This window comes from Sceloporus undulatus, chromosome 4 (assembly GCF_019175285.1).
Source record: "Sceloporus undulatus isolate JIND9_A2432 ecotype Alabama chromosome 4, SceUnd_v1.1, whole genome shotgun sequence".
NCBI classification, from domain to species: Eukaryota; Metazoa; Chordata; class Lepidosauria; order Squamata; family Phrynosomatidae; genus Sceloporus; species Sceloporus undulatus.
In genome coordinates this window covers 63,959,715-63,974,298 of record NC_056525.1, presented here as the reverse complement: position 1 = coordinate 63,974,298, position 14,584 = coordinate 63,959,715, and the positions used below count along the sequence as shown (strand labels likewise).

Here is a 14,584-nt window from a genome sequence, read left to right as displayed (position 1 = left end):
TGCAGTTTCCAATGAGGCTGAGAAAGTATTACTTTCTAAAAGTAACCCACTGGGTTTCCATGGCTGAGTGGGGATTTGAATCCTTTTCTCCAGAGTTGTAGTCCAACACTGAAACCATTACACCACACTAGGTTTCATGGGTAAATACCTCTTAACCTTTCACAGATGAAAATAGATATATCATTGTATACTGATAGCATTGCTATCTCAAATCAAAAGTCACTCCTGCATTGCCAATGCCCCTTACATATTGCTGATTATTCTTCTCTATCTGCTTCAGGTAGTGTGTACTGTATGTACTCTTCAGTAAAATGCCCTATACTAGCCTCAAAAGTATGGAAGGAAAGCAGTTGCACCCTACAATATATGTGTACATGATAAACTTTTAAAAAAGCATCACCTGTATTCCTCCAAAAGGCAAAATCAGGGTAGTGAGATACTAAGGGCTGGCACCAGAGAAAAGAGACTGTCTCTGACAACCAAGAATCATGATAGTGCATTACATGGTGCCAAAATGCTAATGTGTGAAGTAGAGGGATCACAGAAATTGTTAACTTTTCCTCCACATATAAAAATATTGTAGAGATTTTTGGCATCTTTTACTTTGCCACACTTTCATTTCATAAAAAACACATTCTCAGAGACAGAAATGGCATACATGTCATTAATAACAAGCTATGCAGTACTGTGCTTTAAGCAAAATGGGATCTTGTGATAAAGTTATATTCAAATGCTATCTTGTGTTTTTCTGTCAAGTCTACAAATATTCTTAGATATAAGAAAAATCTGTTACATTTAAGAACAGGTGATTGGTTGAAAGAAACCCAATGGCTAGTAATTAGGTAGACAGCCTTCTTACTGGCCTTGTTCCAGGGTTTCTATTACCTACCAGCTGGATGTTCAGCACTTTAATAGGCATAACTTTTCCTAACATGGAAGCAAATGATAGGAAAACCATTACCCGCTTAACTTTGTGAGTACAGTACTATTAAAATGTTAGTATTAACAACCTAGAAGCAGGACTGAAAGAAAGAGGTAGCACTTGGGAATTCTGTTTTCATCATTTTCCAAAAGCCAGCCTTCCATTACAACAACACCTGTTAAGGGAAGGTCTCATGCAGTTTTGGAATGCAAATTACGGGGGTGTTTTGTCTTTTTTTTTGAAACTTACTTATTAAACATTGCCCCTTCAGTTTCAAAAAAAACTGGCACAACTGCAGCAAGAAAGCAGGGCAGATCTGATTTATTGGGTTTCGTATAAAGGGTAATCCAGCCATGAAATCCAAGAAGGACATATAATAACAGGTCAGTCCAATACAGATCATAAGAAAGTGAAGGAACAGCAAGAGCTGAGTCAAAAGAAGAACCTGAAGTTGAAGTCCAACAATATTTGGAGAGCTATGGGTTGCCCAATCATATTAGTAAATTCAAAAAAAAAAATCACAGGGGATTCAGATCAAGATATATACCCAGCTGTTGTATTTAGTACACACAGTATTTTTTTTTAATAACTAAAAGTTCTGAGAGGTTACAGTGAACCTGTGCCACAAATGCTTGCACTCTCCTCTCTGTCCCACCCCCCCCATAATTAGTAAAAATGAGGGCTGGAAGAAGGCTTGCATTTGTGGTAGACAGGCCTGCTTGCTAGATCACTTTTAGCTATAAATGAGAGTGCAGCTGGATATGAACAACAAATCCTAAACTTTATTCACGTAATGAGAAGATCATAATTCAAGATGCTGTATTTGAGCAAATGTGGAAGTTGCTTGACTTGGCTGGTATGGCTTTTGAAATTAGACCAAGCACACCAAGGGAGCAGTGATTTAGCATGAGTGCACCTGCAGTTTATTTTTATTTTACTCTTTCTTTTCTTTTTTCTTTTCTTTTTTACTGTTGACACATGTGGATGAGCCTCCCCTTGTTCCTTGGATGCAGTTTCTCACTACTTTAGTCTCTTATCTGCCAGACCCATGGGAAAGGAAAGAAGCAGTCAGGAAGCTAAGATTCCTGACAGAGCGAAGAAGGAAAATATTCTCAGTGCTAACACTTTTAAATTAGATTTCATTTTCTAACCAAGATATTGTTAGTGTAGGCTAGCTCTGCTGGAAACATGAAAGAGCCTCCCTGGAGCATTTTTGCTATTGTCATTTCAGTGCTGCTAGCTGACAGTAGCAGAAAGCTTCCCTTCCCCACTCATTTTATCATCAATTAAAAAACTTCTCTCTTGTTGTATCCTTGGAACCAACCCCTAAAGTGCCTTAGGCACAATGTTCCTTTGTGTTTGTGCTGCTCTCAGCTTCCTTTACTGTGTTTTGATTACTTACTACTGTTAACAGCTGCTTTCCTACTTGCTGTGTTAGCTTTACTTAGGATGAAGGCTGGCCTTGCTTTTATCCTCTGCAATGGGTGAGGCTTTTAAGTAAGTATTAATTCCACAGGAAACCTCTCACACACCTTTGGAATGCAGAGGTGGTGCAAGAAAAACAGAGGTATACAAATAAAGAATTTTTCCTGATCTGCATAGTGTATTTAATTTGGTAGAATGTGGAATTGGAATAATTATATGGAGGACTTGCACCTTGATCCAGAACATTTAACATAAGGAATAACGTTCACTGGTTTGTTTCCAGTGAGATATTAGCTTGATGTTGTTGGATATTTGTTGCATTTGTGGACATTTGAGGAAATAGACCAAGTCTATGAAAGCTTCTGCTACAATATTTTTTGCTCAGTTTCAGAGGTGCTACAAGATCTCTTTATGTATTGTTGGATAAAGTCTTGCTAGTTTGACTAGGGATGATGATGATGGAAGGTCAAAGAAGAAAGTACAAAGGTAGGCTTAGTGCTGAACATAAATAAATGAAAAATAATGACCATGAAAATCTTTCATACATTCAATCTAGACAATGAAGAAATTGAAATACGGTCGTAAAAAAAAATTCCCATACCTTGGACCAAATATTGATCAAAATGGAGATACATTTGCAGCCAAGAAATAATAATAATAAGACTAGGAATGGGAATGGCAGCCATGAAAAAGCTAGGAAAGATCTTAAAGTGTAAAGATATACAACTGAGCACCAAAGTTAGACTCGTCCATGCCACTGTATCACCATATGAGAGCTAGACAGTAAAGAAAGCAGATAGGAGGAGAATCAAATCATTTGAGATGTGGTGCTGAGGATACCTAAAAGAGCTGTCAAAAAGACAAACATATGGTTCTGTGAACACATCAAGACTGAAACTTCCTGGAAACCAAGATGATCAAACTGAGACTGTTGTACTTAGCCATATCTTTAGAAAGCATAACTTATTAGAAAAAACAATAATGTGAGGAAGGGTGGAGGGAAGTAGAAAGAGAGGAAGACCGCACACTGGAAGGATAGCCTCAATTAGAGAGGTCACGGGTACGAATTTGCAGATGTCTCATCCATAGGGTCGCTATAAGTTGAAGTCAACTTGAGGGTAGTTATCAACAACAAATAATATTAACTAGAGGGTACATGTAAGGCTGTGGCGTTACACATAGGATGTATATTCTGCACCCTGGACTGTATAATGAAGGTATTTCCAGGGAATGACTCTTAGCACTATGAATGAAAAGACATGACAAATATATTCCCCCTTTCCCTCCCCTAATTGGTTTTCTGTAGTAAGAAAGAAAGGTGGACAAAGCAGTGCCCAGGAGGGTAAAAATGGAAAATGATGGCATCTGGCCCTCCTGCCCATAAAAATCTGTGAATGAGGGAGGATAATAAACGACAATAAACGACTCACTTAGAAGCACCCCTATTTTTAGTTAACAAACTAGAACTGAATGAGAACTTTCCCCAAGGTGGAAGTACCTTACTTGAGCAGAGCTGTAAACTGTGCTTGTAAAACCTGCCTGTTAGAAAACAATCCCAGTAAGTGAAATACATTCTGTCCTGAAGTCATAATAAACTCCTCATTGGCAATTCATATCTATTCTATAATAGTAATTTCCGGTTCTTCCCAGAAAGTGACTATAGATGATCTCTTTTATGCTTTGCACCTTGCAGGCATCATTTTTGCTGTGTGTCAAAGGCAAACTTCCTCTGAACAAATCTTCTAAAGAAAATTTCTGATAGGTTCGCCTTAGGGTTGCCATAAGTAGGAAACAAATTGAAGTCACATAGGAACAACAGCAAGAATGCCAACTAATTGAAAAGATTTCAGAGAGCGAAGGGTGGTTTCTCTTGGCATAAAGTGGGCCCCTGTTGTGTTGCATATAAAGGTCTTACACTTGCTTTGTAAAATCTCTGTTCCAGGGGTAGGCAACCTTTTTGAGCCGGGGGCCGGGTTGCTGTCCCTCAGACACCGGGGGGGCCGACGGGGGGGGGTAGGGCTTCCACCCTCGGGGGGCGGGGCCGTGTGCCAGGGGTGGAGCTTCCACCCCGGAGGCGGAGCCGCATGCCGGGGGCAGAGCTTCCACCAAAGCCCCGCAGGGAGGAGGAGGCGTGTGCCCGCCCTCTCCTCCTCGGTCCCTACCTTCAGCCGAACGGGCTCCAAGGGGCCCTTTCGGCCGAAGGGGAGGGAGGCCGAAGGGAAGGGCTTGGGGACTTGTCCCAGGCCCTTCCCTTCAGCTCTTCCCTTCGGCTGAAAGGGCTCCAAGGGCCGTGGAGGAGCCCAGGAGGCGGCAGGCCGCTTCCACGGCCCCCTTCTGGGCCTGTGTGGCCCCAGGCCTCCCTCTCGAGGGAGAGGCCTGGGGCCACAAGGGCCCTGGGGGTAGGGTTGCCATAAGTCAGGACCTCCAAACTGGGACAAATGTAGGACAACATTTTCAAATGTAGGGCACATTTTATAAAAATGGAGGACACATGAAAAAAATTGATGCTTTTAAAAAAATGTTAATATAAATGCATGTTTCTTAGGCATGATCAAAATGGAGGACATTTTGCCATTATTCCTAGACAGAGGGCAGAAATGTACTTCCCTTTCTGGCCACCCCCCTCCCCCCATTTCAAACAGCACATTGGGGCATTTGGCATGGCTTTACTTAACATGGCCTCTTGCATATTTCAGAGGCTTATTCCATAATCAAACCCCTTGGGTTTAACACTTAGCATGGTTTAACGTGGCTATGCATATTGAACATGTCAAGGTGGTTTCACCGTTCTTTCACCAAGTGTACTTCTCAAAAGTGTGTACTTGGTCAAGGGACTTTGGTTTTTCTTCATTGTGCATTGGTTTGTAAAAATCACAGCAATTTATATTGGCTTTGCCTCAGGGGCTTTCTGATATCAATATCACCATTAAAGAACCAAAAACACACAGAAAAGGCACTTTGGAAAGTCACACTCTCTTGGCTTCAGAAACAGTGCGTGCATGCCTCTCACGCTGACTCTCATCATCATCATCATCATCATCACCACACTATCACTGTCAAAACAAGGGAGACTTGTTAGCATTAAAAGCACCCAAAACACACTTTGGAAGGTGACACTCTCTCAGCTTAAGAAACAGCGCCTGCATGCCTCTCAAGCTGACTCATATCATCATCATCACACTATCATGGGGCCATGCGGGGCCGCGGGGAGGGCAGCGCGGGGAGAAGGGAAGGATGGTGCGGGGCTTCCCCCTTTGCCTCCTTTGCCCCAGGCCGCGCAGCCCTCCTCTTCCTCTTCCGCGCGGTGGAGGAGGAGGAGGGCAGCGCGGTCGTGTGGCCCAGGAGGAGGTGGAGGAGGAGGAGGTGGGCCGGGGGTTGCCGACCCCTGCTCTATTCCTTGTAAAAGTTGTACCACGTACTCTTAACAGGCTTGACTTGTGTTACACTGAATTGTGGTTTGCTTTCAACTCATTTCTGAACTATGGCACCCCCTAAGGTGAACCTGTCAAGACTTGGCAAGATTTGTTCAGAGGGTCTTTGCCTTTGCCTTTGCCTTTTTCTAAGGCTGAGATATTGTGACTTCCCCAAAGTCACCCAGTGGTTTTCCATGGCCAAGCAGGGATTTGAACCCTGGTCTCCAGAGTTATAGTCCAATGCTCAAACTATTGCACCATGCTGGCTCTTTCTGAATAGGCAGGTTTAATGTCTGGGGTGAACTGTGTTCAGTTTGAGAAGTCAGCACAACAAATCTGAGTTTGCCGAAAGGTACAGATTACTGGCGAGAGGGGGAAATCTGGGGTGGGCCAACATCATATTACAGTGCCAGTATGCCTGGAAGAAAAAGGAATGTATGCACAGTTCTTCTAACCCAAATATCAGTCTTGTTGCTCTGGTGGATTTTAAAGATCAGGGAAATCTAATGGGAGATTGAGTAGCGATTGTTTATGTGTCTTAGTATATGTCTTTCCACACCTCTCTTCATCTTAACCTTCCCATGTCGCTAACAGATGCTGAAAGCCTTGAATTCAGTTTTATGTAGGTCTTTTTTGTTTTTAAAGGATCCTATTCATTACTTTCAAACTACAGTGGACATTTTTTCCTCTGTGCCTGCCATTTCCTACAGTGAAAGTTTGGGGAGTGGGCCAAGGATAACATTGTGTGTGAATGGGGTCTCAGTATCCTTTATGTAGAACTAAGGGAGAGCTCCCTTCACTTACTTAAAAGCACATTGCAATATTTTTCTTGCTGTTTTTCACATAATTGCACTAAAATGAAACCTAAGGTGGTTATGTGAGTCATTTGAGCATCTTCTCTTGATCCTAAAATAGATAATGGAATTGAGCTACAGCTCTGAGAAAGAGAGGAATAAACCTATGTGTACATATGCATATGTGCAGATAAAAGTGTGCATATATGGACATAACTGGCATTATCTGAGTCAAAACGTTCTCTGTAGAATCATAAGATTCGGTTGTCATCCAGGCACTACGGGAAATACTAGCTTTGTGTACAAATATGTAGCTTTTCTAGACCAGGTGATCATCTCCATCTTATAGCTTCCTTATTTTTGTATGTTCAGGATGTTTTACATTAACTACTTAATTCTGAGGGGAAAGTATCCAGATACAATCTAAATAGGAAAAACTGAACATACCTCCAAAAAAGGCAATAATATTTAATTTTTTCTAGCTCCTACAAATGGTTAAACTTGAGAATATTGTGCATTTCTCTTACTGTTTCGAACATAGTTCAAACATGCTTGCTCAACGATAGAATTGTTTTCAGACCTCTTTGGCTCAGGTGCACATCTGGAAAAAACACTGAAATGGCTACATGAAAATGGCAGAAAAAGCCAAGCTGTACAAGCAAAGGATTAGGACCAAAAAGGTTGTGTTTATCAACTCGAGGGCAGTTAACAAAAACAATATGGAAGCTGTAGGGAAAGGTTGCCTTCTTCTCATTTCTGCAAACATAAGCAGTTCTGTCAGGACATGAAAATAATTAGATTCCACCCTGTCTGCAAAAATATTTTTTCTCTAATACTGTGGCATGTTTAGTATCTCACTTGTCTGTTTTAAGAGAAATTCAGTTCCTGTAATTTATTTGATTCATGGGCCCTATACAGAAAGGCTGGCCTGTGGGCGGAGTCAGGGTACAGCATCCTGATGGTGCACACCCTGACTCTGCCCCAGGGTGCCATGATGCCACACGCTGCTCCAAACTGTGCACGGCATCATGGCACGCCTTCGGTGCTATGTCCAGATGATGTAGTGCCGAAGGGGTGCCATACAGTCATGGCAGCATGGCTATGGTGACCTTTAGAGGGTGTGCCCCTAAAGGACGGATCAGGGCCGCAGCGTGTGGCTGCCACAACCCTGATCCAGCCAGGAAAGGGGTAGCCTCCCGCTGCCCCTTAGGAGCGGTCTGGCTGTAGAACCACTTAGTTTCTCTACTGGCCTGTCTCTAGGAAGGAGACCTGGGATTATCAATTGCATGAGATAATCGGTTTTGTGGTTTAGGTACCTTTTTACTAAGTCATAGGCTCAATGCCACCAAGTACTTTATTGTGGGCCACCATAACAACAAGCTTGTGATTGTTTGCTGTTTAAGGTCTTTGGAAGCCACAACACTGCTGTGAATATTTTTAACAGAATGAATCTATATGGGACTCTTTAATATAGCAGAGAAAAGAAGAATGCAATTTTGCTGGAGAAAATTTACTTTTAGCTAGGACAGTTTAGAAAAAGGTAGACTATATAGTAGGGAAACTGATGTGTTGACTAGGTAAGGTGGATTTGTTTTAAAAGGAGTTTTCACCAGTTTACTGTCGCCCAAATATAAGATCTAGATTACTCAGTGGCTGGCTTTCATCTTTTGTTGCTGAAAGCTTTCTAATATTTGATATAGGGTTCTGCCTTAGACTGGACACTCAGTAAAATGTAGGATTGATATGCCAATGTCTTGCCTTAAAACATAGATAATTTGAGCCAAGTAACATCTGTGCCACTACGGTCACTTGCATTTTGACAGTATTTAAAACCTTGTTGTGTGCTTTCATACTTACAGCAACCCAAAGTGAACCGTGGCAATATTTGTTCAGAGAAGATTTGTGCATACCTCACACTGAAGCTCAGAGAGTGTGACTCACCCAAGGTAACCTAATAGGTTTCCATGGCTGAACGGAGATTTCAATTCTGTTCTCCAGAGTTGTAGTCCAACACTCAAACTACTACACCACATTGCTATTGGCATATAAATGGTAATGGAAGCAAACTCAGCCTTTTGGTTATATGAAATAAGCCATGCATTTTAATGTGGAGCCAAAGGCTTTCATGGCCGGCATCCATAGACTTTTGTGGGATTTTCAGGCTGTGTGGCTATGTTCATTTTAATGTATGTCAGGAGGTGCATGCACTTTGTAAAGCACAGAATGACAAATGCTATAATAATAATGACAGAAGAACATATCCACCTACAGCATAAAATAACGTAAGAAATTGCGGGATTTTTTATTTTATTTTTGTAAGATGTTTGCGCACTCTTATTACAGTTTTAGAAAAACAGAATGATATTTTGCCCTAGTGTATATTCTGTTTGCTTTATAAAAATATAATAATAATAATAATAATAATAATAATAATAATAGCTTCTTTGTGCTTTGCACAGGGATTGAAGGATGCACTAGGTGAGGATGTGGGTAAGATTTTGCAAATCCTTCTGTAGGAAGAATGAAGATATATATATATATATATATATATATTCTGGACATCTCAGAGAAAGATGAAAAGTGGTGTGATCTCAGATGAGCTTGGAAAGGTGGTTGTCCTAGCAAGCCATCAATCATACTAGCTCCTTCTTGCCAAACCATTGTATCATTCAAGTTTAATAGCTAGCTTTTGTCTTTTATCAGATACAGCATACACTATATTTTATTTGTGAAGTGTTCAGTGCTGGCTTCATTAACTCTTACCAGTTCATAGGGGTAGCTTTGGCTAAGTAACCTGGACATTTAGATTTGTAGTTTTATTAATGTCTCTTCTTTCACAGATTGCTGTTTATCTTGTTTCCTCAACTGTGCAGATATATAGGTTTTCATTTTAAGTGTATTGCATGCACTAGGATTTCAAAGGATTTCATTTTGGAAACAAAGTGGTATATCAAAAACAGGATCAAGTGTATAACTGTATCTCCTTCTCTGTACTCATATAACCTCCTGCCTATAAATACAAAGGATGATTCCACATTCTTTAGTCATTGGACATAGTTGGCAGGAACAATATTCTTAATCTAGATAAAAGTTTAAATATATTTCCCATTGTTTGGATATTAAGACCTTTCTAGACTATCATTTTCTGTGCAGTAAACTCAAGTATGGTTCTGTTTTAGGTATATATTCTGTTTTCCCTAGTATATGACACTAGCATTTTGTCACCAAGAGAATGAAATGCCAGTCTCTTGCACCATCCTGTTCCCAGTTTACCCTACTGTGATTGTTAGCATTGAGGATTACATTGCTTCTAATATGAGCCATTCATCTATCCCTAGGTTCTGTAAACTACTGAGAAAGTTTATGTGTTGTGTGTTAAGAGCTTTTCGGGAGTCTGGGTGCTACCCGAGTGCAAGGCTGCCTATCTGTCAAGGACAATTAAATGTTTAAAACCAGCAAGACTGTTCCTGTCCCTCTGCAGTAGTTGCCTACTTTGAGTACGTGCTTTGTTCACTTTAATTGTTTTAAGGCTGTGTGGTCCTGAATTTTGAAAGATCAAACAGTATATGTATTGATCACCATGATATCTTTTTAATAGTAAACTGTCTGCTTCAGCTAAATATTTGCAATGTAATGCAGAGAAAGCTTCCTTATGGCATATGATGGGGCATGTTCAGTGGTAACTCCTTTTTGGTTGAAGATGATGTTGGTGCTGTTGTGTGCCTTCAAGTCGTTTCTGACTTAGGCAACCCTGTCACCTGATTTTCAGTGGGATTCCTTGGCTCAAAGGGGAAAGAAGTTTATCTTTCACTTCCTTTATGATATTTTACTGCTACTTATTATTCTTGGGGAGTTTGATATGAATGGAGCAGGAAAGGATTTTAGCATAAAGATGAACTGTAGGGAAGGAGTTAAGAAACACACACCTGTACACATACCAGTCTTGAAATTGCTGCTTCAACAGCTTCATTGTATAAAATAACCTAAGAGAATTTTTTAAAAAATGAGAGATATATGTTTATAGTCTTATCACACAGCATGTTTTACATACATATAAGACAGCTATTCCTGGGTAAACATTCACATGGTCAGATATCATGAATGAGCTAATAGCTCAGGATATGGCTAGCAGCTATGTCCTGCAATCTGTTCCCAAAGAAAATTGGAAACTGTTTATAATATACAACAGTCTACCCATAAAAGAGGGAACATGACCAAGGTGCAAAAGTATTTTGGAAAATGTCATTTCTCTCTGGAGATAAGTAGCAAAATAGACCCAAATTAGCAGCAGATTATAATATTTTTCTCTTTTAGGGGCTTCCCTTCTATTTATGCGAAGGATTGTTTTTGCAAATAATAAGTTCAGAGTTTGAGAAGGATGTTAACAGGATCTTCCATGGATTCAAAGGTTAAAGATTAGATAATAGGACATCTCCTTCTCTTTCATAGCTTCCTGTTTTTCTTCACTGATAATGGGTCATATGTCTACTTTCTTGAATTTTATAACTTTCCTTGCCGTCATACTCTAAATTTGTGAAAATGCACGTAGTTTAGTTAGAATATGTATGAGTTTGAATTGAGTATACTCTGGGATTACTGTTGCACAGTTTACATAAATCCCAGTATGCACATGTGGTTAACTGACCATGAAATGTTAGAGAAAACTCCATAATGTTTTTGTTGTTGATGCATGCCTTTCAACATTTTTCTTCTTTTCCCTGAAGGTTAACAGGAACAGCCTGATAGAGGTCCTTTTCCAAACAGACGTGGATGATGCCAGAGCTATGACAGGGGCTGCAGCCTTGGCAGTGAAGGGTGGTGATCAGTTATGGAACAGCCAAAGGAGGAAGTACCTGAGGTCAGGGAAGAGGAGGAGGAAGAGGAAGAGGCAGTGACAGCAGTAGGTGGAGCCTCAGACCCAAATGAAGGACCAGATAATTCAGCACCTTCTATCAGCTACACAGGTAAGGTTTGAGAGGCAGAACAACACATACACTCATTTTAAGATATTGTTACATTTTATATGTAGAATATATTTTTGCCTTTAATTTACCTTCATTAGGATGACATTATTCTTGCTCTTTGAAAATGGAAAATTTGTCAGGATACAGTTTGTCCTTTAGACCACACTCTTGTTTGTTGCCTAGACAATTCATCCTCCTTTCATTTTTTGTTTTTGTTCCCAGTTGTGATATTATTTCTGTCCTCCACTCTTATGTTACTCTGGTATTTACTTCTCTGTTTCTTCTGGTGTTTTTAATTCTTGGTCTGTCCTTCTTCCTTTTGATGTCTTGAAGATTCAGAACTTGGCCTCTTAGTTTTCTGTTGCCTGACTTTTCATAGAATCATAGAGTTGAAAGAGGTCACAAGGGCCATCCAGTCCAACCCTCTGCCATACAGCAGCATGTATATGCACTCTCTATTTCAAATTCAGCCACCACCTTGACATAGAATATTCCTAAATATATTATTTCCTTTTTTAAAAAATTAACTACTGTATATACTCAACTATGAGTCGGCCTCATGTATAAGTCGAGGTGAACTTTGGGGGCTAAAAATGTGGATTTTTACATGACCTGTGGATAGGTCGAGGTTCAGACTTAAGGAGGCCGCCCAGCTGGGGAGAGGCTGCTGGTGGTCAATCGCCCTTCCCAGCCTCTCCCCAGCTGGGCTGCCCTTTGCAAAGGAAGCCTCACTGGGGAGAAACTGCAGGGCAATCATTCGCCCTTCCCAGCCTCTCCCCAGCTGGGCTGCCCCTTGCGGAGGAAGCTCCGCTGGAGAGAGGCTTGGTCAATACTGTATTGCCCCATGTATATGTCTATCCAGGATTTTGGAGGCCATTTTGGGGCGAAAATTTCTTGACTTATAGTCGAGTATATACGGTGTATTAATAATACAATTTAACAGATGTTTTCTGGGTGGCTCACAAGGCAGATATCACCATTAAAGAGGCAACATAAATAAAATTTGTGTGTGTGTGTGTGTGTGTGTGTGTGTGTGTAATTGAAACACACATTACCGTGAAGCGCATACTGTGAATTATTTAAAGGTCTTAGCTTGGCATCAAAAAGACCATAAGGATAGGATCAAGCTTCACACTCATTAAAAACTATTCAGCAACCAGAGTGACACCACCAAAAAGACCTTTTTCTTAGCGGGCACCTCTTCATTTTATTTAGAGGACATAGAGCACAGTCTCAAGTCTGACAATTCAACTGATATTCCCACCTGCTTGTCCTGCTCATTCTACATCTCGATAAGGGGAAGCAAGAATTTGCAGTCTTTCCAATCAGCCATTTGTTTTGTCCTAAGATCGCTCTCCATCTTAAGGCATTGCAGCCATGGGATGATGCTTAACCTTCTCTCACTACCAGATTTGGTGACTAATGATATTTTATGTTTTGGTACCATGGTTCATGTACTTGTTTATATTTCTTAAATGTACTTGTTTATATTTCTTAAAACCATGCAGAGTTTTACAGATATCTATGAGATTTAGCCTACTTTCTATACATTGATTTCTCTAATGATGTAGATGTCTTCTGGGACATTACTTCCTTAATAGAAAATTTGATATCAGAGACAGAATAATAGGGAAGAATAGAGATTGATTACTGCACCATAAAAAAAGAAGAGCAGTTCTACATGTTTTGGCAAATTTTTAATCCAAAACTAACTATATGCACATGGAAAACTAAATATCCAAGTCAAGTGAGCCTTACATAAGGAAATAAAAACATTTTGAACCTTTTAGTGGCCATGTAAAAGCTTCTTCCAAAATAATCCAGATAGGGCTTTCTTTCACCAGTCTCCACTTTTCTTATGATTTCCATTTTGGTGACCAAGTGTATAGAAATTGTTTTTGTTTTTTTAATATACTGGCGTGTAGCTGATGAGTCAGGTTTGTCTGTTTCCCTTCCTCTGTTTTGCTGTTCATGCATGTTCAGTAAGGAATTCTGGTATCATCTGCTATTTACCTTGGTTTTGTAGATAAGCTTACATATTTCCAGTAGAGCTGAATTCCACTTTTTCCCAGCTCAAGCTTTATCCCATTGTTTACTGCAAATATGCTGCTGCAACCTGACACCAAAACTATGTTTCTCAAGCTCTGCTTTACCATCCTCTCAATGTCAATGCTGCCCCCCCCCCCAAAAAAAAAATCAGCTAGAGAGAGGACCAGAAGGAAAACTGGGGGCTGGGAAGGAATAAAAATACTCTGTAAAAAAAATGAACTTCTTTGTTAGAGTCGTTGTTAACAGATATATGCCTATACTAGGCATTCACATCATCATGATTTTGTTCTGTTTATTTAAAAGTGTTAAAAGATTGATATAGTTTTTAATGGGGATAATATGTTTGCTGTACTGGGCAAATTGAAAATGATCTTTTACAATGATCTTTGTGCCCTGATTTTAAGGGAAAAGTAGATGATGCCTGTTTTGGAAAGAAAACCATAATGGCCATCCTTAGTTGAGAAATAAAGTACTTCTCTTGTATGTAAATGATTTACAACATGAATAAGTGGACAAGCTGCACAATAAAGTTTATAAACTCTTATAAGTACTTCCCTGTTATTGATCCCATCCACTTGGGTATAGCATAATGTACAATTACGTTTATTTATATATCATTACATCCACGTTACATACAAAATCACTTAACATAATCTATTTACATTATTTTACTTTTCCTCATGAGGAAAATGTTTTATTAGATGTTGGTTAAAATTTTGTAAATGTGTGAAATACCAGATTAAAATGATCTCAGGAGCTAGATTTGGTCCATGGGCCACCAAATGTCTTTCTTCAGTTTAGGCTGTTGATTTTTACTTGTTGGTATAATTTAGAAAACTTCCACTTTAATTTTCACTTTTGTTGTAATTATGTCACCCCTTTACTCATTTCTGAACATTGCCTTTATATTAAAAGTCCTTGTATTGAAGATTAATCTTTTTGTCTATGCCCTACTCCATCTTCCCCTGTTCTTGCTGTCTCTACTGAGCTTCATATATAAACTGTCCTCCCTTTACA

General features: G+C 39.9%; 1 protein-coding gene across 3 annotated transcripts in view; it reads left to right on the top strand.

Moving 5' to 3' along the window:
- Positions 1-14,584, top strand: part of PPARD (peroxisome proliferator activated receptor delta) — a 50,848-nt gene that overhangs the window by 18,487 nt on the left and 17,777 nt on the right. For all 3 annotated transcript variants that reach the window (XM_042462725.1, XM_042462724.1, XM_042462723.1), the window contains exon 2: positions 11,279-11,518. In XM_042462725.1, the coding sequence (XP_042318659.1) occupies positions 11,477-11,518 (42 nt within the window). In that variant the 5' untranslated portion in view covers positions 11,279-11,476. The remainder of the gene's footprint in view (positions 1-11,278; positions 11,519-14,584) is intronic.